At 42.9% G+C, this 27,066-nt stretch overlaps 1 protein-coding gene across 12 annotated transcripts in view; it reads right to left on the bottom strand.

Moving 5' to 3' along the window:
• Positions 1-3,532, bottom strand: part of KALRN (kalirin RhoGEF kinase) — a 502,548-nt gene extending 499,016 nt beyond the window's left edge. For 11 of the 12 annotated variants that reach the window (XR_007632104.1, XM_050340467.1, XM_050340463.1 and 8 more), the window contains exon 1: positions 3,252-3,356. Coding sequence is in view for 11 of the 12 variants with exons in the window: in XM_050340467.1 (XP_050196424.1) it covers positions 3,252-3,324 (73 nt within the window). In the remaining variant the exon portion in view is untranslated. Of the gene's footprint in view, positions 1-3,251 lie in introns of all 12 variants that reach the window. The other variant, XM_050340466.1, reaches the window with a different exon arrangement.
• Between the last annotated feature and the right edge of the window lie 23,534 nt (positions 3,533-27,066).

The raw sequence follows: 27,066 nt of genomic DNA, 5'->3' as shown, positions 1-27,066 counted from the left end.
CTTTATGTTTGAAACAATAAGTATCTGGATTCTGTTCCATGCAATATAGAAGTCTCAGTACACATTAAATATAGACTACTGAGAGTTCCAGAGAACTTGCTCATATTTTATCTGTCACCAAAATAGACATAAGAAACTTAATAAGGCAGACCTAGGCATAGATTTGGTTTCTTACTGAAACATAAGCTCAAACAGAAGCGACAGACATCACACAGAAATTACTGCTGCAATTCAGCAGCCAGTGTTATCCTAGAAATCAGAGCTGGAGACTGCAATAGTAATTTCTGCTCTTCAAGTCCCTCTGCCTGTTAATTTTTATCCCAATTACATGGGATTGATTGTCTAAAAGAGAATTCCTGAATTCCTTCTGCATATATCTGATGGTGAAAATTAGAATAGTCCCTGTCCTGCCTGTCTCCAGGGAGGTTTTAACTGACTGTCAGCATCAACCACACAGGTGTTAAATCCACCTTTTGCTTAAAGTCATTCCTAGTTCTCATCAGTGTTAAACACCAGAACAGACCTTCCTTTATTACCTGGTGTTAACTTTTTCAATTTGACTTTCCAGGTACAGCTCAGAAAGCTGCTATCTCAGTTGTCGCCGCTGATAAGGGACTGGTACCACGAGTGTTTGGGTGCTGCTGGGGGAGCTGTTCTGTGTGCGGCGCCACTCCCAGCATCAGCCTCCTCTGCCGGTAGCAGGGAGCAGCCTATCGATCCTCCCGGCTCAGTGCAAAGCCCAGCCGCTTGCTAAAAGCCTCTGAGAGAGATATTAGTTACTCAGCCCCTTGTTTTTTTAACCAGAATAATGAGTTCATGCTTTTCCATGTGGTAGCTGCGAATTTGGGAAGAGCTTAGGCTGTTTAGTGTATGTGTGTGCTTTTGGAGCAGCTAATCTTTAAACCACACAGATTCATTTTTTATTTGATGTGAATGTACAAGGGCATCTGAGACAATGATTATGCTTTACAAACCCAGAACATAAGTCAGGACAAGGAATTGAAGAAAAAGATAGTACCAAGGGGGAAAGAATGCTAAGTCAATGCAGGTCTCTGCAGGTCTAACAGATCAGACCCTGTCTCACAGTCCCCACTCAGGCAGGGTTGTTATTGCCAGCCTGAGAGGGGTGGGAGAGTCAGTTGTGTCCTGGCTACAATTGTTCTCCCCAGCCCCACATAAGCTGTTCTTTCAGCCATCCATTAACCCGACTTCAGACAGGCACAACAGCAGCACACAAACCCCAGAAGAGGGCCCAAACCATGCAGAGAACCAAGAGTCTCCTTTCACACAAGTCATGCCTGTGCTTGTGCTTTCCCCATTTCTCAGTGATGTTGCGATGACAATCAAAATTAATTACTAACAGCTTTGTTTTTTTCTTTTCATATCATCTTTCTGGACACAAGATAGTACATAATGGTACAGAAACAAGAATTTTGCCGTCTTCTTTGATGACGCTTAAGGTAAATGAGACAAGCATCAGGGATGGTGTATGCATACATGCTTCAGTGCAAGGATATGGCCTAGGCACCCCTTCCAAGCCCAGGTTCCTGTGATTTTGTTTCCTAAAGAAGCAGAAGTGTTAGATGAATCTCTGGAATCTCCAGGTTAAATGCACAATGCAGGTGACAAGCGTATTTGTGGATCTACAGGTGAAATTTCAGGTGAAGGAGGTAGATTGGGAGAAATATCTAGCCACATGTCTCCCTGTGTTTTGTCCTCATTTAGGAATACTTTTTTTCCATATAGGCTAGATAGATTTGACTCTCTCCAAATTCAGTTCTGCTAACGTGCTTATGTTGAGAGGGCAGTGTTGCAGAGAAATGATTCAGCTTGAGGTGAGGAAGGAGAGAAAGCAAAAAGGTAGAGGGGAATATTACTTAACAGGGGGGTTATAAAGGAAAATTGGTGCATTTCTTTTCTTTATTTTCCCCTAACAAATCTGTCGTTGTTGAGACTTAGGAAATTAGCTTGTAACCAGGTAGGCTATCAACAGGCAAATATCCCGTGGCTTAATGACTTGTGGATCACAAGATACACACAGCCAGACCTTATTATACTTATCCTCTAGATCAAAGGGTTTTCACATAAATGGGGTGCAGTCTACCATAGCAGGGAGCTGCTGCAAGCCTTCAGGATTTTACTTCTTTAAAGTTTTGGTGATTGCATAATCACTTTTTGGTAAGTGGAGCTCAAAGCACTATGTGTAGCTAATGAGCAGGTAGAAGGAGGGAAACAGCTGAAAAGCAAAGTCTTGACAAACAGCTGTGGCAATAAGTGTCAGTCCTAGCCCACAAGGGTCAATCCCCTTATGAAACAATCATTTAATCCTTTACAATTTTAAATTAAAAATCTACCAAGAAGATTATAATACTTTCTTAAGATTTGGGGGGGGGGGGGGGGGAGGGAGAGAAGAGGGGGTGTGTCATGCAAACCACAAGTTGCTTCACTTGAGATGCTGATACGGTGCTGACGGTTCCCACACAAATACCACCTCGCAAACGGCTGATGCAGTGGGGACCCCAGCATGTACCTATTGCCCAAAGAATTTAATTAACCACTGCTTCACTAGCAACACCACATTCTGCCGTAACCCAGCTACATTTGGCTACACTTCAGCATCCTCTGAAACGGGAGAGTGAAACACAGGACTCTCACCCAGCCCTGAGATACTTCGCGAGCCGGTCCCCGCGGGGTCAGCAACCCCGGCCGGCAGCGGGGCTCCAGGCGAGCGCTGCCCGGGGCGTCTCTGCCCTCACTGCCCACCCGAGGGCGGCAGGGACAGCGCCCGGCGCTCCGCCCGGCTGGAGAGGGGTGGGCAGGGCAGGCAGCCAGCTCCGCTCGCAAACACCGGTCGGTACCCGGGTGGTGCCGCCGCCCGGGGAGGGGGCCCGGCGGGGCCCAGCCGGCGCTGCCTCCCGCGGGGGTGACAACGCGGCAGATCTCCCCGAGCATCCCCGCGGGGCTTTTGTGCCTGCCTGGGGTGGGGGCCCGGCCGGTCCTCTCCAGAGGCGGTGGGAGCGCAGCCCCGCGGCAGCATCCTCCCGGGGGCGTGAGAGGCGACCGGGGCACGGACGCACGAGTGGCACGGACAAAGCGAGGAGGCAGGCAGGGACCCCCTCCATCCCCTCCTCTCCTTTTCCCTCCCCGCGGCTCCGCTGCCGGCGGTGCCCGCGCCGCAGCCGCCAGCCCCGCATCCCGCGGCGGAGGCAGGGCCCGGTGTTGCTCCGACCCCTTCCCCGCAGCTCCCCTACCTGTTCGGAAGAAAGCATCCACCTCGGAGTCAGGGACAGCGCCTTCCTCCGCCGCCCCTTCGGCGGGATTCATGGCTGGGGGAGAGGCGGCAGCGAGCCCGGCGGCTGGTAATATCCAGTGAGTTAGGGAGGAGGAGAGCCGAGAGAGAGAGAAAAAGAGGGAGGGAGAAGAGGAGGGAGGGAGGGATGGAGGCGCGTTCAGCAGCGAGCCCAGCCGAGCGCCGCCCGGATCATCCCTTCCGCGGTGCCTGCGGGGCGGCTGCCCCGGGGCTGGGCTGCGCTGCCCCCGGGCTGCGCTGGGCTGCGCTGGGCGGCGCGGCCGGGGCGGGGTGCGGGTGCCGAGCCCCGCCGCCGCCGGCCCCCTCCCCTCCGCCCGCTATTGTTCCGACCTGCTCCGCTCCGCTCCCCCCGCCGCTGCCCCTCGCCGCGCTGACAGCCCGGCCCGGCCCCCGGCGGCCGCCCCCGCCGCTCCCCTGCCGGCACTTCCTGAGCCGAGCCAGGCCGGCCCGGCCGCGGAGCCCCCGCCGCCGGGGCAGCCCCTCCGCGGGGCGCGGCCGCTCGGGCGGGGCGGGCCGGGCACAGGTGCGGGCATGGACACCCCAGCGGGGCCCGGCAGGGGGTCTTTTATTCCCTACCGCTGTGCGCTCCGCAGCCCTGTCGCTGTGCATCCCCGGGCGGCACCGCTGCCATGTCTCCCCTGCGAGGAGCAGCCTCGGGGGCTCGGAGTGCGCTCGGCTGTCAGCTGGGCAGGTACTCGGGCAGCGAAAGTGAACGCTGCTGTGGTTACATAGACATAAAAATTCTTCTTTGGTTTTCTTTTCTTTTTTTTTTAATGTTCATGAGCTGTAGGGCACTATTGCTTTGGAAACGATCAGTGAAACTGCATGTTGTTGCAGGTATTCCTTCACATTTTATTCTTTATAATCCTAGGTGACTAGAGAGCCAAAAAGGAGTTTGTTAAGCCAAGACCATGGTCCCAGGTCAGACACTGATTCAACTCACTAAATGATTTTGATTTCTCTACTGTAACTCCAGTATTTGTGGTTTCAGACAATAAGTGTTATCTCAAAAGGAGTGCTGTGAGGAATATTTGCACTTTGTTAGCTGCCGAATTAAATATTCTTCCCTGAGCCCAGCTATCAAGATTTCAAGCACAGACAGGTAGAGATAGACAGAAAGACAGATGTTTGCCATTTGGGCACTTTCTTCTGCTGTTCACCTATTTGAAGTCTCCCCAGCTCCTCATTCTTCTATAATCACGTAACGGCTCTAAAATGAGCAGCCTGCTTAAGGAGAAATGTTGCTGTTTCACCTATTCAAATCACCACTTCACAGGTCTTCATCTTTGCTTCCTCTACTATTGGGAAGAAAAAGCAACTGTTGGTGTAATCACCCCTCTGGCTCTACTACTCTTAGATAACCCATCCTTCCTGCAAGATCTCATCCATCACTCTCAAGAATAGAAGTCTTTTAGCCAGCACATCCCCATGGACTCTTTATCGATATTCTGTAGGAGTAATGTCCAGTCACCACTCCTGTGCCACTGAAAAACTCTGATGTTTAAAGGGACTTAAGGACAAAACACCTCTGAGAACCTGGTCACCACAGAGACACTCATTGGAGCACTTCAAAAGATGCACCAGTCTAGTGCATCCCAAGACAGAAAATACTCTGATTTGCACACGTATCAGAGCCAAATGCTTGTAAGTGACACTGTTGGGATCAGATCTCAATCCTGTAGGTAGGTTAGCAGCTGAGGCAGCTGGAACCTTTCCTGTTTCAGCCCAGATTACTTTAGATGCCAGAGGAGCATAGGTTTTCTCCACCTGATCTCTTCTCAGTAGAGCTGAGTAAGAGGAAGGCTGGATTTGGATGTATATTGCATTTGATTAAAGGATGGAAATATCCCTGCAGAAACTTCACTGTCAAAATGGCAATGACCAGGCAGGATGAGCACAGAGATCTCAGTCACATCTTTTCTGACCTTACTGCTTGCTACTGGAATTGAAACAGAATATGTCATGCCCAGGGACTCAGAAATAAGAGCAAAACATGCTATAGAGATCCATCTAGCATTTAGTTTCCCTCGGATTGCCTTATTCCCTCCCTCCTGATCTCTGATGCAGTGTGATTTCCCATGCCTAACTCCAGCTGGTTTTAGCTGAAACCACTTATCTTTCTATGCTTATGGATAAAAGGGGTCGTTTCACAACTGTCTGCAGAAAATAGCAACACAAAAGGTGTGTCCAGGCTGCTGAAGCTCATTGCAGACCCCTGTGCTGTCTCTGAGCTCACCTCCTTAGGACAACCAGGATTCCAGGACCACCTCAGCAGCAGGCATGCCAGCAGTGCGGCATTACCACAGTACAAGCACCTGATTACAATCAATCTTTCAAGCACCAGACTTTCTTCAGTGACCACTCACCCCTTCTTCCACATCACAGCACAAAGTAGAAAAACTTTCCATCTTCCAGGATAAAGGAAGCTGCACCATTTTGAATCCCATCTCAAGATCTCATCTCTGAATATTCACAAGACCAACTTAGATTGACTCCTTAACCCTCATTCTCCCCCAGGTTCATTCAGGAGTGTGAGCTAAAGTCTTGGCACCTGGGAAGAATGTGGTTTCCTAATGAACCACTTTGAATCCACTCAGGATTTGCAACAACCTGGTGGGTTTTAGAGAAAGCATTCTGGAGCTTCCTTAGCAGCTAGACAGGGGTTACTCATAAGCAGGGAAGGTTTAGCATCCTCCAAAGGGAATGAAAGTTGTCAGTGATTGAGAGATTTATATTCCCCTTTCATTAGGAACAGTGCAGGCATGGCCTGCAGCATCAGCTGTAGAAATCACACAGGTTACAGAGAGCACATTTGTCTGTATAACCTGCAATCAAAGGTGTTGGAAAATACTGAGGGAGGGAGGAGTTCATTTAGCTGGCCTGTCATCCCAATACCTACACAGATTCCTGGGTAATGATTAAACCATCTAAGACACTCATTTTTAACCATGTAAAATATCAATATCTTTTAGAAACAAATTATTTCTTTTTTCTTCACAGAAAAACATCATTACAACAAGAATGGTCCCAAATCTCTCATAATTTAAAACAAATGGGAATTTCCACTTTTTGAAGAATAAAGGTGTTTGGAGAAGTTTTTTTAATCGAGTTTCAGTAAGGTCTATCAAGACTTAGCCATGAATATTTCTTGCCCATCTCTGCTGTTCAAGGCACACCAAGTTCTTTGCTTGCAGCTCCACCAGCCAGGAAAGCCCTGCACAATCTATTCACTGTTTTCATGGAGTTATCACTGAAGCACTAGTTCTGCTGTCACATTTTGCGCACACCTCTTGTTTGCACACCCCATGGCAGTGCAGAGCAGGGAGTACCACAGCCTGCTATCAGTAAATTTTAGTGCAAACCCAGACACTGAGCTACTATTTTTATTAGAACTGCAAGCAGAACAGGGCTGTCACTGTAAAATATCATTAACAAGTGGGAACCATCATGACTTCCATTCAAATCCCGGAAAGGAGTTTACAGGTTTTGTTGTTCAAAGAAGAGCCGTTAAATATAGAATGAAATACTTTCTGCAATGTATAATTCACTTTTTAGATAAAATGCTGAAGGCACCTACAGTTTCCTTGAAAAACAAAACACAAAAAACCCCTGTAGAATTACATAAGCCAAAATACACTGGTTTCACTGACAGAAACGGCTTTTAATCTTTTGCATGGCTCTACTTGACAAATGCCTCAATTCATACCAAACAACTTAGTTTAACTAGGTACGAATGTTTTTCTTTTTGACAGCCCCTAAAGCCACTCAAAGATCAGAAAGTGTCACACAGGCTTTTGATTTAAGGCTTCTACTGCAGTCAAGTTTTCCGATGGGATGGCAATAGGTGGCATCTGAATGAAACAATTTTTAGCTAAACCTCATGAGCTTGCAAGCTCTAGGGTGGGAGGAGGGAGAAGAATTTGAACAAGAAATCAGCGAAAATTCATCTTTCCAAGAGAGCAGATCCGAGACAGAAGAAATGCATTTGAAGGCTCAAGGAAAGTTGCACTGCTGGAAACAGAATAGCAGTCCAAGAAAGCACATGCAACAGGGGGGTCCTGCACAAAGGATCAGGAGTCCAGTGCTGCAAAACACACTACCTGGGCCAAGGGTTGTCATTCAAAAGGGACAGGGAGAAAAACCACCCTGCAGGCTCAGCAGAGGAGCTGCAGAGACTTACTGGTGCAGAAAGTGCCTCCCATTCAGTGACACAGCAACGTCTAAATAGAGAGTGTTAATAGGTGGGATCAAGAGAAACCCTGAACAGCAGAACAGGAAAATTATAAGTCTTAAAAGCACATAAGGCTGCCTTGTTAATAAGTTATTTGCAGCTACATTCTGGGGTATGTGAGAAGAATTTCTCACACCCAGAGACCCGTTCAGACCTATGTTTAGGTATTAGACTTGAGACTACTATGCTCTTAAATGGCACCAGGCACAAGGGGGTGGAAGTTTCCATCCATGTTCTGGGCTATCAGGAATGCTGCAAGGGAAACTCTGCAAGGCCCCAGAAATAGGGTGTTCAGAGAAGCCTTGAGGGCAGGATGGAGGAGGCAGAAGACACGTTTCATATGCTTAGAACCAAATGCCCATACATATGCCAAAGAAAATTTCTGGCTCAGCAGACAGCACATGCACATCCAGGTTGGCTTTGCAGCATCCATGTTTACATTTACAGATGTAGCTTAGCTCTACCCTTTGCTCAGATGTGGAACAGCTGTTTGGGCAGGCATGGAGCAAGCTCTAATTCCCTGCCAAAGCCCTTGTCCCACCAGAATCCCTACTATTGTTATCCTCCCTCTCTGGATCACAGCTGAAGTGGAATGTCTACTCAGTTGCCATCTACTCTCCTGCTTTCAGAGTGGATGTAAATTCCAATTTCCCCAAACTTGGACAGAAAGCTGAGCAATAATCACTCCTTGGCAGAAACACCACCCCACCCAGAAGAAAGTGATAGCAACTAGCAAGACAATTTTAAAAATAGAGAGTTTCTTTATCAGTGTGGAAGTACAGAGGCTTGCTAGCATCAGTAGACAGGCAAATATGTCTCTTCCATAGGTTTCAGAAGCGCATTTGTTACTCTGGCCACCTAAATTAAACTGAATTAGCAGCAAGTAGAACAGCTGATACATCCAAGAAGTTGTTACAGGTCTCATTTAAGTTTACAGATATGAACCTTGAAGAGCCAATAGTGGCTGAAAATCCTTTTCTCCCTGACAACTATTTGGATACATTTGTTAAATAAGTTTCTAATAAGTGCTAATGGATCGCAGATTCTGTTAACTAATGAAATAAAATAAATAAATCTAATCACAAAGGGTTTGCTACAGCAGACTTGAAAAGAGAAGCTTGTGTTTGCCAAGTCTATACTGTATTTTTATGTACATACAGAACATCAGCCTTAAGCACTGTTAAGCGGGAACATTTTATTCTGAGTTTCCTGCAAACATTTAATCCTAATCCTGAAATTTTGCCAGATTCTTAGTGATACTGAGCAGTACTTATTTACCAGGAGTTCCTAAACTCCAAGCAACCTCTCAGGCAAGTTCTGTCCAGTGCAGAAAGAGTTACAGAACTAGAACAGAAAAAGGAAGTATTAAATATTGAAGTGTTTGGGGAAGAATGTAAATGCACATCGTAGCTATTCAGAAAACCAATTTTAAAGTGAAGCATGCATTAAAATTAAACAGTGACTACTACTTTATTACCACAAGCATTCATTTCAGTGCACTTGTAGGATACTAATTTCACACATGGTTGGACATAAATACTAACATGTTTTCCATTTCACCAGTATAAATTAGTGTGAGAAAGAAGTTTCTTCCCGGGACAAAAGTAGTGGTGTTGTATGCAAACCCAAACCCAATGTGAGCCCAGTTTATTTTTTTTTTTTTAACAAAAAATTAGAAAACTAAGTTATTGGATCTCTAAATGTGCCATATTATTTAAGTTTTCCCCTAAGAAGCTCTAGTAAATTTAATCAGCTAACACATTAAAAATATCCTTAGGACATCAAATGATTAATTTGTTCTTACTGAATCAGGTGAAAATCTTTCAAAATCCCCTAAACCTCCTTACTACAAAGTACACTGGACATTCCTCTTAAATCCTGACAGCAATCCCCACAGCCCCTGTACCTGTTTATTCTGCTCAGTGCTTTACAATTACTGTAACACTGAACACGTACATTGTGATATCCACACCAGACTCCCCACAGTAAGAGGAATGTTTTTTCAATAATTACCTAAATGAATAAAGTTAATCAAATAGATTTTATTTTGCTTTTAAGTGAACATCATAGTATTGCTCATGTAACAAATTTGGATAAGTTCTTATCTGTGGAGTCTCACTCAAGGAACTGTCAGAAGATGCTCCTCAGGGGAGGTTTTGTGGCAGTTTGGATTTTGGGGTGTTTGGTTTTGTTTTGTTTAAAAAAAAAAAACAGAATTAGTGTTTCTAAAGGCAGAAATAAGTAAATTACTGAGACCAAATCTGAGGCACTGGAGTAATTTGGTGACTTTGAGTTTTCATCCACACTCCTGCAAGCACACACAGCAGTTCTTGCGGGCAGATCTCAGGGGCAGCCATCACTCTTCCTGACACAATGAGCAGGGCTCAGTTATTCAGTGTCTCCCTGCTGTCCAGTAACTACTTCTCTCCAGAGGGCTTGGAGAGTCTTGCTGAGCACACTTCCTCTTCTATCACTTTCCACAGGTATATTTTCAGCCTGGCTTACAGCTATGGCTGGAAAGATTTCAGATATTCTCCTCTATTTATTGTCCTTTTGGCTTTTTCTTTTCTGCCCAGTAGCAGGTCTCCTTTCACCGCTGCCTATAAACAGAGATTCACAAGGACAGAGTAGCTCCAGCTTCCTCCCAGTATTCCTTGCTACAGGCAAGTGTGAAGGAAGGCAGCTGTTGGGATACTGGGGGTACAAGAGAAGCACATGTGACTGCAACCAGACTAGTCACTAGACAAGGAGGAGGATGTGTCCGAGCAGCCACATCCTCATGATTCCCAGAGCCCCTGGGCTGAGGGCCAGCCTTCCACCCCTCTCTGCAATGACCCCAGAACTGGCACTTCACTGCTTGCAGTGGTACTTCAGATCTCACGGAGCTCAAAGCCCAGCTTAGCTCTGAACTTTAAAAGTAGGTCTCTGCTGCCACCACATCTCACTTACAGTATCCTACACTTTCCATGCATTAAAAGGTCAGGGATGGATTCCCACCATTCGCAAGGAGACATAGCCAGGCAGGGAGGATGATGTACACATGGTGTATTGAAGATTCCTGATGAGGTTTGTGACAATTCCAACAACTGCAAGTATGAATGGTTTTCACCCTAAAAGAGATGTTTCAGTGGCAGAACATTCAAGAAAGAACCTCTGTAGATCTGTATAGTTTGGGTTTTCAGTACAAATTGCCACTTTGATATTTTTATTTTTAGTTCCAGTGCTGATGGGATCGAGATTCATGCAGAAGTGCAGATCTGGTGTGCTGACAGCTTAGAAGGAGACAAAATTAGGAACCAGATGGGAAATCACAGATGATACTGTTCTGCAGAAGGGGCAAGACTGTATCTGAAGATACTATTTTCAAAACAATATGTTCCTAACCACTGTGACACTTGCTCTGAGAGGGAGGTCATTTATATAACAGCAGGTAAGACTGACATACTTTCTGCAGAAGAGCTACCTTCAAGGTAGGTATTTCTACAGCCCCATCTGTCAGTCTGATAGAGGTTGGTATCAAAAATGACCTCCAGGGAAGCTGTGCTATAAATTCTTAAGGACCACACATGATTCTGAATATCTTTGAAAACATAATGCCTCACAGCTGCTGGAGCTGAGGCACTGCCTTCCTTCAAAGGGTAAACCCTCAGTGGTCGTCTGGATCTGCTTAGGAACACTGATATCTGCTATAAAAAAAGCTCTCTGTATCACTCTGACTGATATAATGAATCTAGAAAGTGTACACAAGAACCAACCATCTTCCTTTCCTTGACTGTGTCGTGTCAGCTCTTCCCTGTGCTCTGGTGAACATCTGGAAAGACTAATTCCTTGCTCTGCTATGCTAGCACACTTTATTTCCTAGCCAGCACTAGCCAGCCCTTGCTCCAGAGCTGTGAGAAGTCTGAGCTGAAGGCCACAGGCCATCTGGCTACCAAGATCCAGTGTCTTTGGGCCCAGCCTCTTTGGTGCTGATAGAACAGGCTGTTTCACCAGCTGTTATACCTGGTGCATAACACAGACACCAAAGACATTCGCACACCACCTTGTCAGTGATTAGAGAAAGCATAACTCATTTCATCAGGACTTCATTCCTTGGTAGAGCTGTCTGGGGCAAATCAACATTTGACTATATTGGAAAATGTTTGTGGGTTTGGTTTTTTTTTTCCCCTCAGAGACTTTAGTTTTAAATGGTTGATGGTTAAAGAGAAGCCAAGTATCCTGAAAGTGAAATACAGGGTGCCTGTGCAGCTTGAGCAGTTATGGCTACTGGAAAAACTGAACCTGTGTACATGCAGTACATGCTCAGCAATATTCAGTCTAGTATGTAGCCAAAGAAAAAAAAACACAAACAACTTTTACTCCAGTGCAAAAGCCAGAATAATAAATATATATTAGATAGAAACAAATATTGGGAGTAAGAATTCTTAGATTCAAATCCAAGGTTTCTTTATGCTGCCAACTGTGACATGCCAGAGAACAATTACCCCTCTAAATAATAATTAACCTATCTGCAACAGGGCTGTAGTGTATTCTTGCCTTCAGGGAAAGGCTAAATTCATTATGGTTCAGTGAAATGCTCTCAGATCTACAGCTGCACAACACACTACTTCAGTGTGGATTTTCCTTCTGTGAGAAGTCTTGGTGAATCTTTTGCACAGAGGCAATTTCCACATTCCCTATTATGGTGGATGGTACAGAGCTATAGCAGGATACTTTGGTGCCCCAGAGACACACATTCCCCTTCCAGCTTCTCTCTACTCGTCCCAGTTGGCACACTCTGGGCAACAGCTACATTGGTCCCCATTTGTTCACAGGAGTGACACCCAAAACCCAGGCACCCCTTCCCCAAGTCTGATGTTCTGCAAGTGCTAAATAATAACCAATTGCAAGTTCTGCCAGGAGAAGCTTTTATCTCAAAGATGCATCTCTTCATCAGTCAGAAAATGGAACAGCACAACACGACAAATGAATCTAAGATTCAAATGTCAATACTGCAAACATATGCGGCTTTTCTAGGCAACAGAAATAAACACTGCAGTCATTATTATCACTCACACAATCAAAAATAGTTTGAAATCCATGATTTTGTATTTGTTTATATGTAATGGCATTTCAATTCTTTTATTTTAATCTCTTTTCAAGCCCATCCCTCCTGTTCCTTTTATGTACATGTGGATATACAGAGATACTCGTGCTGAATCTCCCCTGACCAAAGGAAAATTTCACACACACTTCTTTTTATATATGTATTTTTCAAGCGTGGGAAAGCAAATTAAAACCTATTTGGGCAATAAAGATTAAAGTTCTCTACTAGTTTTCTTTATTTACCAATGAGTGTTATCTTGTCTAACTTATTAGACCAAATATATTTTCTATGCCTTGTATCTGCAGTGCTGGGACAACAGCAGCTTTTAGTTTAGTCAGTAGAATACATAAGTGTCCTAAGTTTACTACAGACTTTCACTGTGGAACTAGAGTAAATTCCCTGCTCTGGTGAAATTAAAAGCCGCTCTAATATCAAGAAGACTGAATTTCATCTAAATGGTGGTCAGTCTGATCAGTATAAGATGTTATTATTGCTGAAAACCCAGGGTTCAAATACTATTATGAGCACAACTCATCATCCATTTAGATTGTGGAACCAGAACTAATCCTAGGAAGTTTAGTCAGGAGACGTTTTTTTTTACTTGAATTAAAATCAATATTTTAGCATTCTGTGTGCTTTCAGTAAAGCACATTGTTCAGAAAATTATTCTTCCACCCTGTACAAATGTGGTCCAGGATCTCCCCAACTACTTTCTTCTGCTTCAGTTATTAGACCGTGCACTACCCTCGATAACACCAAGTTCTTACACTTGAGAAGTTGTAGCTAATTCAGAATACATCAGTGCACAGGAGCAGCTTGAATTATTTCCCCCAATGCATTATCGTGTATTTATCTTCTCTGAATTTAATTTGCCATCATATTGCCCAATCATTCCGTTTATTAAATCCTTCAGGACACTCTCCCAGTCCTCCATACTTTCTTGCTTGGTTTCACCACCTCATTATTCAATTAATCTTCTAGATCATTACTGAGTATTGAAAGGTATATTCTCCACACTACAAAGTGATTATTCTTAAGATGGAATTGGCTTTTGCTGTGATACATTTAGTGGTGCAAGAAACCCAACCATGAAAGCATTAGACAAAGAAAAATACTTCAACATGTGTCCCTAAAGAAAACAAAATCTAGATGGACTTCTCATCCTCACCAGGGACACTGTGGTTTGTTGTTTCAGGCCCAATAGCACTTTCTGTGGTTTATGGTATGCTAACAAAACAGCACACACTTAAAATAGAGCCTGATGCTTTCAACCCTTCCAGTGCAAGGCAGCTGAACATCCCCACTGCACCAGCAGTGGCTGTGTCTGCTTTAGTCCTCCTTGTGCCCGGGAAGAGCACCAAAAACCTGCCACTGCTCTCTGATGGGTTCTCCTTCCTCCTAGGAGCTCCTGCAAACCCATGGGGATAAGGAGATAAATGGAATGCACTAGAGGAGAGAAGGAAAACATCACCAGGAAAGCTGGGATTATGCCAAGAGCCCAGTAGACTTGGGCACTCCACTCCCATTACAGTTCCGTAGATGTTAAGTGCCAAATAATTTCAAAAATCCCTAAAGAAATGACTACATATGGCACACGCTGCCAAGGCGTGGGGCTGCCTCCCTGCTGTGCTATGGTTTTGTCCATAACAGTGTAGGTGGACATTTTCAGACACCAACATCAGGCAGAGGAGCTACTGACTCAGAATCTGCTGTGAACTTCCAACCTCACTCGAGTCAACTCTGAAGTCTCCCTCTGAAAAAGAGTTTGTCACAGTCTCAGAGAAACCAATCCATAAAAAGGTTTCATAAACCTCCTTCTGAGCCTACCCAACAGATGTTGTTTCTCTTCACTCCTCAACCAAAGACACCCATCTTTTCAGAGTCCAGTATAATTGTCATACGAGTCAACAGAAAGACAGTTCGAGTTCCAGGGCTGTCACTTCCTTATTCATTTTGGAAATACTCTCAGCTAAAGCAAAATTGCCACTGGCCTTTTCCCAAGATTTCAAACAGAGAAGAACTGGAAGGTTTGGCTCTTATTTGTAGGTTTTGATTCTTTAGGGCAGTACTTTCATTTTCTCTGCAACAGGCAGTTTTCTACCCGTGTTTTTAGAAATCTCATTTTCCCATCTTTATGATCTTAAAGGAAGACAAAGTATCTAAATAAAAAACAGAGCTGAAGGTTGATCAGTAAAACTCAACAATGTGTGACAAAGTTGTCAGGAGTAAGTGGCAGGGCTTGATGACCCTGAGGTTCCCTCCTGATCCTCTGCCTTCCAGTGACACTGCCCACAAGAGAGAAATGGTAGCTTTAGTCAGAAGGAATGCACTGAACACGAACACAAAGATCTGGGGTTTTTGGTTTTAGTTTAAAGGTATTTTGCCCTTCATAAGGTTTAAATACTACCATATTTTCATATATAAAGCCTCTGGGTGATTTGCACACATGCACAGGAATCTCTGGATCTTGTAATAATTCTGCTATGGATATGCAAAACGACGTCAAGCAATTCACAGTTCTGTACCTCTTTCATACTTCTGTAAAATGGTTATGGTGATACTTATTTGCCTCCCGGGAGTGGCAAGGAGTCCTTGTTCCAGTTTACAGTGCTCTGAAAAGTGGAGAGTTAATTGGTTCATCAACTGTCAACCTTATGGTCATCCTCTGGGTTAAAAATAGCTTTAATACATCAGTTCTTTTTGAGTTAACACAGAAAAAGGCAATTAATTACGACAAGGTAGAAAGTTCGGGGTATTTTTTGCTGAAATGTACCCAAATGCTAATTATTGTACAAACATTTATTACAAACTACCCCTCTCTGGAGGCCTGCAAACAGACTTCAGTACAAGCCTAACAAGGGCTGCAGCACAGGCTGCCGTGCACACATCACATACACTTTTTGTAATGTATTGTTGTAATATTAATCGCTTCAAGACATTATGATGTAATTACAACACCGTAGCGGAGACAAAACAATGACACCCCAACCACTGTCAGTGTGCATGTAGGGAGACAGTGCTGGCAAGGTGAAATGAAAGGGGGATGCTGTGAGTTGCTGAAGAGCGACCTTTAACAAGAAAATGGAAGTGACAACAACACGATTCTGTAAAGATGGGAGGATGTCCAATTTAAACTAAACTAAATCAGAGGCATTCCATTTAAATCATGTTATGAACAAGAGCCATTTATGCATTAGTGATTCAGCTTTTTAAATGAGTCAGTGACAATAAATGACAATGTTTTGACAGTTCATCTTGAATGGCAAGAGGATCATCTGAGCCATGAGCCTTCTTTTTCCCTCCCTTCCTCTAATCCCTTTTCAAAGAGGCTGTAAAGTGCATTTCTGGTAAGAAGAGTGGTTTCCTAAAGACAACACTCTTGAGATCAATATTTATTCATTGACAGTGAACACCAGAGAAAAGCTCTATTCTTACATTTTTTCTTGCCTATGATGTCTCATTTTTACTGTAACACCCAGAGAATAAGATCAGATCTTATCTTACCACATAGACCATATTTGCAGATAGTTCCTTGCTTGGAGGAGTTTGTAGTCTGAATAACAGGACTCACAAGGAAGTTTCAACGTAAGTGTGACATTTTAAGAAAAATAGCCTTCCAAATTTCAACATTTCCCCATAGGAAAATTCCTGATTTGCAGACTTTCTTTTCTTTTATTTTTATGATGGAAAAATCAAATTTTCTTTCTTTCAGGCCAAGTTCTTTACCCCTTCATTTTCACCTAAGATTACTCCTCCAGCATGAACCAATTCGTGTGATGTGTCACATCTCTACCCTACGTAAGACACCACATGTTGCACGAGGTGATGTATTAAAAAATCCCAACCATGCAGGGAAACATCCTTCCTGTCATTGCACTGAAGTGAAGGTGGGACAGAAGCTGCAATCCAGACCAGCATTAAAGCACATTTCAGTTCTCAGCTACATCATCAGACCTGCGCATCTGGAGAGGCACCAGCTCAAGCCCTACACTGATGTGCAGCAATTGCATCCTCTCACTAAAACTTCAGCTGACACATCCATGCCAAGTACATTCTCCTCCCCCTTTCCAAGAGGCTCTTTAATGTAAGGAAATATATTTTACTATACAGAAATCTTTCTCAAGTGACCACCCAGAGGATTAGTGAAAATGGGTTGCCCAGTAATGGCATTGATTTTTATTTGGCCTGCAGTTGAAAGTCCAATCTGGGAAGGCTGATACCGCAAATAGCCTGTAAGGCTCATTGCACTGAATAGAAGTCTTAAAACATCCTGCATTAATATTCTTTTTCCCAAATAATTTCATAATTTTTCTGAATGCTTCCTGCTTAAGGGAAGTGTAGTTGAACAAAAAGATGTTGAACCACCATCACCTTTTCCACTCCCAATTCAGTGAGGAGAGGATCTGGCCTGTGCATACTGTAACCTCACAATTTCCATAGCAACACCATAGCCTTGTTAACCACAGGTAGCATAAAACACTCACAAAGGTTTTAAACCGCTCTGCAAGTCTCAGAAAAAAAGGTGCTAAACATGCTGATTATAATTTAAAATTCTGATAAGGGCATAATTTTAAGGTAGCAATTGAAAAAGGAAATCTCTTTGAGGTGGAAACAGTGTTGCTGTTCCACTCATCCAGCTGTAGTGTAAGACAACTCCATAAGAAACATTTTCTGCTTTTTATAAAAGAAAGTATTATTTCAATAGTTAATAGGAATCACGAGGGAAACTTTACTACAGAAAAGAGCACATCATTTTATCTTGATAATTGTTGTTTTTCTATATATGTGCTCCATAAAGCTGTAACACAACTGACAGCCAAAGGGAAACAGAGCAGCAGTGGGGCTATTGCTCCCTCTACTGTAAATATTCATGATTTCTTACTGCAGGTGATACACTACAATTCAAGTCATTAAAAATACTTCAACTAATTAAAAAAACAGCAACAAAACATAATTTTTTAGGATGGAAAATTGTTATGTTCTCTAGCAATGCAGTGGAAAGAATATCCAATAAAATGTTGCTTTTTGTTTCTTTTATTCAATACATAAAAAACCAGCAAGGTATCCATAGGTTTTTAACTCTAGCTGTAGTCAGAGATGAAAATTAACTTAAATGTATAAACACATGAGGAAACCTTTCTGCTACTGATCACAGCCTTGCTTCCTAGTGGCAAAGGGAAAAGGGAAACAATAAGTGCCCAGCAAGAGGCATTTTGACCTTCTGAACAGCCTCCCATTATGAACATCAGCACTGAGGAAATCAGCGAAAAATCAGGGAGAGTGGAAAATAAAGACAAATGTGATTCATGAGGAGATTTAGGGGGCTGAATTGTACGTGCATGGGACAGCAGATTGCTGAGTAACACACAGCCTTCCATTACCAGAACCACCTTGTTCCCCAGCTCAGTAGTGCCGAGGTGCTGGGCTGACACAGAGTCTTCAAACAAACTCCAAGTCTCTGCCAAAAACCAAAGAGGTTGAGCACTTTATCCAAACCATCTAAAAATAGGTTGCTGTTAAGCAGAGGATAGAAAGGAGTTGCCTCAGCACCAAATTGCTCTCTTCACAGGCTTTGTTCCTTTGCAACTAGAGATTTGTAATTTAAGAAAAAAGGCTCTTCCATCCTTTCTGCAATATTATAGTAATGGAGAATGAGAGTGTAGCCACTAGATTTTTAGTGCAAAATTCCTGCTGGGAGCCACTATGAAATTGCTTTCTTTTGTTCTTGGTGCCTGCTATGGACTCAGAGCAATCAACAGCAAAGGGAGTCCAGTAAAGGAGGAGCTGAGGGAAGGCACACATGGGAACATCACCCCTGGACCTGGTTGGTGTTTGCACAGACAGCAGCATCTTGGATAAAGATTCCCAAGACTCACAGAACAGAAAAGATTCATAAACCTCCAAATTTTCCAGCTAAATATTGCCCTTTTATCCTTGCTCTGCAATATTTTACAAGAAGGAATAACTTGCATTTTCCACTGAATTTCCTAATTACATAGGATAAGGCTCCTCAGCTGATTTGTTTTAACACCCACTCCACTCTCGAGCTTGGACAAAGTGCCTCTTCTTGATTTATCTCTGATTAAAATCAATAGAAAAATCCTGACCGATTTCACTGAGTGATGGATCAGATCTTTGTGCTCTGCAGCCTGTGAGGATCTGAAGTTGTGACTGGATCTTAACATAGAGACTCTTTTCTTTTGTGCAAGCAAGCATGTGTTGGGCACATAGGGGAGTGTCTTTCAAGTGTCTCGTTCACTCCGGGCTCTCTGCTTGAGGAAGCATATGGCTCTTTGTGCCTGAAGCCCCATAAATCTGCATTAGTTTAAAATATGTGAATGTGAATCATTAGCCTAAGATTTCAGAGCTAGTAACAGAGAACACAAGTTCAATATCACTTCTAAGCATTTCTGAATTTGACATTATCACGCCTGAGAATAAGAAACACCATAAGCTGCAGATTTAGAATGTGTCACTGACCACTCTTAGGACACCTTTTCCCAGTGATAAAAACTTCCTTCAGAGTTAAAAAAGATATTTTTTCTTCTTTTGAATCTTCATGGACAAATACTTTTTGAAGATTACATACCCAAAATAGCAACCCCATCACTTGAATCTAATTAAAAGCATTTGTCAGAAACATATTTTAAAAGCCAGTGATAACTGTACAGCCAGCCTTGAGTTCAAACTGCAATTATCCTGCCCTGTGTATAATTGAAATCACAGGGATTAATGAGCACATACAATTAAAAATTTTTTTTCTCCACCCAGGTTTTTCACTTTAGAGGAAGAAAGAAATAAGTCACTGAGGAAGACTGTGAAAAATAAAACAAAAGGAAAAGTTAGGTGTTTCAGAACACACTAAAGTGAAAAAACATCCACAAGAATAAAGGGGGTTTGGGTGTGAAAGAAAGACTTGGCCAAGACTGGAAACACCTACAAAACTTTTACTTCTAAAGTGTTTTCATGACTTGGCCAGAAAGATTTGTTATTCAGGTGTGTTTGTCTTCAGACACAAGGATTATTGTCATAAATTAGACTTGAACATTCTAGATGTTGAAGCACTAACTGAATTAACAAAAGCCATTTATTTCAAGTAAAGAGAAAACACAGATTAAATATAAAGAGGCAAGATAAAATTCCTTCGATTCCTTCTTTCCACTTTGATTATTCCTTATCTAAAGCCAAGAAAAAATAAAAGTGAGATATAATGCCAAAGTAACTTTTCACTACCTTAATGTGCCTCCTGCTTCAAGCTTTTACCAAAACCTTGCAGCTATTCCACTACTTGCTTCATGTCGAGTCATTAAAGACAGAACAGCCACAAACCAGGAAGCTTTTACTAAAGCCCCTCTTCCCCACCATAATTTATTAACTCACCTGCCATTTTTTCCATGGTAGATTAGAGGTGGGGCAGCAATGGGCTGCTCCAGCTGCTCCACATCACAGAAGATGAGCAGAACTAAACAGGATAAATTGCAGAGTATCTTAAATCACACTGCTGTCACAAAAGGAGATAGGGTGTGCAAAGGCAAGGAATATCTTCTCTTAGTTCAGCAGGTATAACTGGGAAACACTAGATACGGTTTTGAGTGCATAACTCTTCCATAAGGCCTTTGAAATACTTTTCTCATAAAAAGAGGTACACATTCCCCCAAACACATCTTTTTTCCCAGTAATATCATCTCATCTAAAACAGAGGATGTTTAGCTCTGTTATCTGCCAGGCTCATACATTAGGGTTGCATCATCACAGCTGCAACACTGCAATGCTGTGGCAAGATTGAAGCCTGCATTTGTTGTCAGCTCTGCAGCAGGTTGGGCAGGCTCCAATACTCTTTCATCTCTCAGAAACAGTTCTCCAGTAATAATCTTTAAGAATTTCCAGGCACAAAGAAGTCTCTGCTGACAAGAAAAGAAACCTGTATGTCAGTCCAAGGACTCTGATTTAGTCATCACGACTGGTTTAATTCATAGGTGCTGTGCCATACCAAGGCTGTGTCTTTTCATGGTTTTGTTCCCCTTCTCTTAACCTGATCCAAAGCTTCCCTTTTCACTAGCTTTTCATGGACTCTATTAAGTACAACTAAATTAAGTAATCCAATTCAGTCCATAAAGAATTTATCCTTCATTGGCATCATACACTTGTTACACTTGCTTTTTTCTGAGGAGAAGCTCCTTTAAAGGCTTGATGAAGATTCAGCTCACAGTACACAACATGCAAATATGCAGGTTATGTTTTCCAGCTTTCCCCCATACACTTTATAAATGGTGCTGGCATGGTGTGGGCAGAGTTATGCTACTGACAACTTGTCTTTATAACAAATGCCTCTATTTGGTGTAAGAAATTCAACCACTTTTACCAAAGCAAAAGGTGGAAAAAAGCAGACTCTGGCTGCAGCTAAGCTAATCAACAGTAGTTTTGTTCCAGCTTTCACTGCCAAGTAATTTCCTCCTGTGGTCGTTATGTTGTTATTTGTACAGCAACAGCTGCTTCACAGGAGAAGTAGAAGACACTGCTCCTTTTGCCAGTCTCAGTAGGCGATGGGAGGAGCACAGCTCAGGCCTGTGGGGATGGACTCACACGAAGGGGCTTTGTGCAGGCATGTGTGATTGCCTTTCCAGTGCCAGAAGAGAAATCAGGCTCTCATTTTCAAATGAGCCAGAAGAGAAAAGTGACAAATAACACAGGGCAGACAGAAGAAGGACTGAGCTTTGTAACAACACGATTACATGATTCTCTAGTTTCAATGGGTGTTCAAATACATCAGCTCTTTCTCTAAATTAAAACCGTGGTTTAGCAGCCTTCCTGACTAGCAAACAACTGCTGTATAGAAAGACCTGCCTTTTATTTAGATATCAGTATTAGTCTGAAGGCCACTGTGGTGGTCTTTCTCTCTGCTGCCACACAGCTCTGTACCAGGGCACACCAGGGCTCCTCTCCCAGCACTGCCCCCATCTCCCACTGGCCCCACAGCAACCTGCTGCATCCAGCACCACCCTGGTCCACCTCTTCTCCCAAGCCCCTTTATTGCAGTTATAATGCAAAACTCCTTTAGTTATAATGCAAAACTACAAAAGGACCTTATTTGATTTCATCTTGTTTAGGCAAAGGAAGGAGATAGACTTTCTGCACTTACAGGATTTATGGTAAGTACTCAACTCATTACTTTCATTACAATGCACTTCAAGGTCATGAAAAGGCAAGATTTTATTTTATTTTCACTACAAATTTTGTAGTCATGTTGCAGCACTTCTTGCCTATCTAAGAAAAGCTCCAGAGTCTTTCTGAACCTTAATTATGTTAAAATAACATGGTAACAATGAAGTCAGTCTAATTTGCTCATTTACAGTGACATTTACTGAAATGAGCCCTGTGGCTAATTTGGGAAATAAACAAAGTGGCACTTTAACCTCAGTTATCTTCTCTGCTGTCTCAGAATATCTTTCCACCCCCAGCAATGCAGAGCAAGAAACTCCTGTCTTAGCTGCAGAACCCTAGAGTTTTGAAACTGGGCAAAATGCAGGACAGTAGGGACACCCAAACTTCAGAAAAATATATTGTAGAGCAGGGAGCTGAAAGCACAATATCCTACTTGCAGGCTGCCATGCACAGTATCCAAACCCCTGGATAAGAGTCCAGGCTTAAGCCCTGATCACAGGAAGATGCCAGCACCAAAGGGGTCACCGATGCCTGTAAGCAGCAGGATTGAACCCCAGATTACTCCTACAGAGCCCTTCCATTTGGTGGCCCCTTCCATTTGGTCCTTGCTAAAACTCACCAGCTACTGCTCCCTCTGGGGAAGAAAGTGGCTCAAATCCTTGGCTTTTTCATGTTCTCCCTCAGTTGCCACATGCCCCTATCAACACACTGTAAAAACTTGCAACGGTATCCAATAGCTCACTAGAAAATGTGACAAGTTTCCATATAACATTTTTTCCCCAATGCTGTTTAAGCTGGACCCGTTTCAGAGCTCTTATTAATGCAGATGCACAGGTGGCCTCATGATTTGAGACAGGAACATGACAACTGGAGGCGAGCACAAAAAGGGGTCAAAAGGAGAAAATTACCAGGTTCTTTACAAGGCAGTGAGTATTTTTTTTTGTCTGCTAATGTATATCCATTAAATATTTTGTCTGCGTATTCTTTTTGTGAGAGTAAATAACCAATTCTGTTCTTGTTTTGTGATATTGTTCTCTTCAACTTCCTTTGTACACATGCATGTACAAGTCTTCTCCAAATTACTCTGCTGAGATGTCCAACAGGTAAAAACCATTGGGGTCATCACTGGAGGGGATAACACCTCCTGCACACACACATGAATTCCTCACATGTTATTGCCCATATTTACCATCAGAAAAGTCTGAGGGTTTTTAGAAGTACAAAGAGTCAGACCATTGTTTTCATCTCCCTTTCAGGATGCATGATTCTCCCCCATTTTTTTTTCCACTTTAATCAGTTTTTTTTAAGTATCTCAAGCAATGGAGCACATTCTGCTAAAATTTCCTTATATTGGTAATGTAACATTCAAAACTGAGTCGCACTCTTAGAAGAAAGTCCTGTGGAGATGTTGAAGGATCTGGTTCAAGATTTAACAATACCACTGACTATTTTTTCCTACTTCTGAGACCCTTCTGCAGCCTGTATGCCAGATAATTTATTCCATCAAATTTTCAATACTTTGTGACTGAGGCTGATTTCAGTATTTCTCTGCTGACTATCATCCCTTACGTATTTCCCATGTTAGTGGAAAAAACACTGCAAGGAGAGAGGGTGAACTGGACATCTTCCATTTGCATGAACGTCACTAAAGTTGCAAATATTAATATTGTTATTCAGTTCATTGAAAACAGGCTGGAATCTAATCAGAAATTATGATTTAGTGAATATAACTTATTTTTAAAAGATACATTTTCTCTCTTGACACTCTCTTTCTTTTTTTCCAGAAAAAATATTGTGCCTATGCCTGATTTTTCTGGATTGTTTTTTTTTCCATCGTAGAAATTAGAGGGAGGGCAGCCCTATTTTGCTCTGCTGTGTTCTTGGCGTGAACCAAATCCAGAACAGGTGCTAAAAATCTTGATCATTTGTTGATATAATATCAGAATAAAACCCTCACTAACAATTGTCATATAGTAGAGAATGGAGAAATAACTCTGAAAAATACAGTAGAAAAAAAAAGGTGCAAACAAAAGAAAACACATGCATAGAAAGTGTTTTTGCTGCACCATTTTCAGCATAAATATGCAAAGAATCTAGGGAAATTATGGATTCCTCTGCGGGATCCCATGAAAAAGAGCTCAAACCTCTCTACCACCTACAGAAACAGACTGCAAAAAAGCTGATACAGAAAAAAGAGAATATGAGAAAAGTCACTCTGATTCTCTCCCCTTCCCAACTGATAACCTTCCTGAAGGTCAATCCACATGAAGATCATTATTGGGTTTCTGCCACCAAGCTCAAGTCCTTAAAAGCAGGATCATCTTTATCATGAGTTTCTCATTAGTTTCTTGATTTGTAACTTAATGCTTTGAAAGAAATCTCTGTAAGTATCGTGTGTTAGCCAAAAAGAGGTCCAGCAGACCAGCATGGAAAGAATGCTAACCCATCAGCTGTACTAATTGCTCTCCCCAGTTTGCTGAAGAGCCTCAGCTGAACATAAGCGAAGTTAATTTCTCTCTGCACCACTGAAAAGGATCTCCAACACCTCTCAGTGAACAGCTGAAGCTATTACTGTTCTTGTGCCACCATCCCTTGCTACAAATGACAGAATGCTTCTCCATTTAGCAGCTACTTTATTTGCTCCTCTCTGTTTCTCTGTTTCCCCCACAAGTTCTGTCTTACTATAAATTTTGATTTAGTACCTTTCAATTTCCCTTTTTGACTGTGCATCATTAAGACTCCTCTATTCTAGTTCTCTCCCCAAGTGCTCAAAATTACAATTCTTTCTTTTAATACTTGGCTTCCTACCCTTTGATCCTTTTCCTGCCTGCCTAGTAAAGCACCTGACCCTTTTGTTCTTCCTCCACCCCGTTTTGCCTCATTCACCTCCTCCTCTTCTCCTCAGCTTCTTTCATCTTTCTTCATTTTTGTGCTCTGGCTTCCCAGTTCCTCTTCTCTTCAGCTGAAAATGTAAATTTTTTCCTAGAGACTGATAAAGCCCAGAAGTCAGAAACTTCATCTTTAATCTTATTTTCCAATTTTCAGCTTGGATTCTATTAAAATGGAGTTGGGGCTTTCCACTTTACAGTATACTGATGTAGCATTAAGAGTCTCAGCTGTGTAGTAAAGGACCAAAATAATTAAAAGTCAAAGCAAAATTCAGATCGTCTTTTAATTTTCCAATGGAGTGGAAGTTCTGCTGGCTAGTTTCTTTTTTTTTTTTTTTCTGTTATCAAATTACTAATCATGGATCTGACTGCTCTAGAGCCTAGTATCAACACTAACAGGATGGACACCACCATCAGCCTTAAGATTCATGACTGAATTGATATGATATAATAAGTTGCAGGACAGCAACCACACCAAAGTAATTCTTCATATTTGCACTTAACCTGTGGAGGAATCATGTTAGCTGAAACCTCTGTGAAAGAGAAAGTACAGATGGACATCTGAGATCTATGTATGATGTGGAGGCCTTCCTTTGTTCTACTCACTGAACTTCTAACCCCAAATGATCTACAATCCCTTGGCACTACTGTAATGCTGCCAGTAAATAATCTCTTAACATTAGCTTTGATGGGAGAAGAGGACTGGGGGCAACTAGAACAAATGCATTTGGACTGATACCACATGGGCACCCAGCCGATTTTTGGAGACCAGTGTGTTTTCACCTGCTCAGTGCAGGGCAGTGCTCCTGCCAGGCACGTCAGTGGTGGTGGAGGCTTCCCTGCACTCATGGTTTGGGCTCTTGCACCTCTCAGTTATGTGCCAAGTAGCCCAAGAAACTGAGGCTTCTGAGTGGCTAAGTCTCTGTGGATTATTCAAGGGGGTGATATATGATCCACAGATGTCCTCATCTTGCTGCCATATCACCTTGTAACTCTGCAATATAATACCATTGCACAGAGACCCTTCTATGGAAAAATGTGTCAGTGGGCTGTTTTGGTCTTTTCTGTGCCTGGGAACACCTGGACAGATGCAGCAGAACGCTGCAGTCTCCTCCATGACACAGAGGGATACAGATGTGGGGAGTGAGAAATCCACAGAAGGCAGAAGAAAGGAGAGACTGAAGGGCAGGGAGCAGTGGCAAATGCAAGGTGGATGCACAGAACTCTTGTGAAGATCCAGAATGTCATCTTTTATGCACAGCTTGTACACTGACTCTCCTTTTTCTGTCTCATTTTGGCCCCCATTCTTTGATCCCAAACTTCCAAAGCCAAGACCAGAAAGCAAATGTGTTTGCACACCAGCATGTGGTGCCAATTTGACTTAAGAAAAATATGTATTTGATGACGAGTTGAAAACACGGAGGCTTTTTATAGGATCAGTCGTTATCACCGTAGCTGGAAAACCCTCACACAACAACCCTTCTGCCTCCTCCCCAGCTAGGTGGGAAGTAGCTGCAGGTACATCCCAAGGCTGGGTGAGCCAGTGTTCCTTCCCTGCAGCAGGTGTGGCATCCTCTCTGCTGGATGCTGGCTGGGTCATGGAGAGGTGACAGAGAAAACTACTCTGGCTGCTTTATTCTCTATTTCTCTTTGAAGCTTGGGGTTTACAGGAGAACTAGAGTGGAGGAATGACTGATGAGATCCAAATGAACTGTGATAAACAGGCTCGCTCCTGCCACTCATGTAAGCCTAGGGGCCATGAAACAAGAAAATCCAGCAACCAGGCCATAACTGTCCTTTCTCTTTTCCTGCCAAGTGTCAGAGCAGCAGGTGGTTAGAAAGGCTCAGGGGTCATTTAGGATGAGTGACAGCACCATGGCCACATGCCATTCCTGTGTCATCCCACCTGCACCAGAGAATTAAGGAATGGAAAATCTGCAGCCTTAAGGAGAAGCCCTAGTTAATTTTGCTGCCCTTGGATTGTCAGATTAGATGGCAAAAAACCAAGATCAAACAGGGAACTTAGAGTAAATAATTGATTTTGACCTCCCAGGCTTGCTGAAAGATGTATCCTTGGCATGAGAATGGGAATATCTGAGTTTCAAAATGTATTCAGTATTCAAAACCCTCCACCTACATACATATTGCACCCTGCTAAGGTCCAAGAGCAGATAATGTATGCAAGGCTGTGTGTGCAAGGCTGTTGTTTCCCTTGGCTGTGGCTACAAATAGGGAAATAATAAACATTCAGGTCTTCCCTCTCTATTTAAGAGTATGGTGATACAAAACCAGCAAGCTCCCCTTCGTTGTCTTTCTCCCATATCTCTCAGACTATTTGTTGTTCCTGAAAGATAGGATGCAAACACAGCATGTCTCCACTCACTGGGCT

Source organism: Myiozetetes cayanensis, unplaced genomic scaffold (genome assembly GCF_022539395.1).
Source record: "Myiozetetes cayanensis isolate MyiCay16 unplaced genomic scaffold, myiCay2020 scf9, whole genome shotgun sequence".
NCBI lineage: Eukaryota > Metazoa > Chordata > Aves > Passeriformes > Tyrannidae > Myiozetetes > Myiozetetes cayanensis.
Note: the sequence above shows the minus strand (reverse complement) of the source record. Positions and strands in the feature narration are given on the sequence as shown.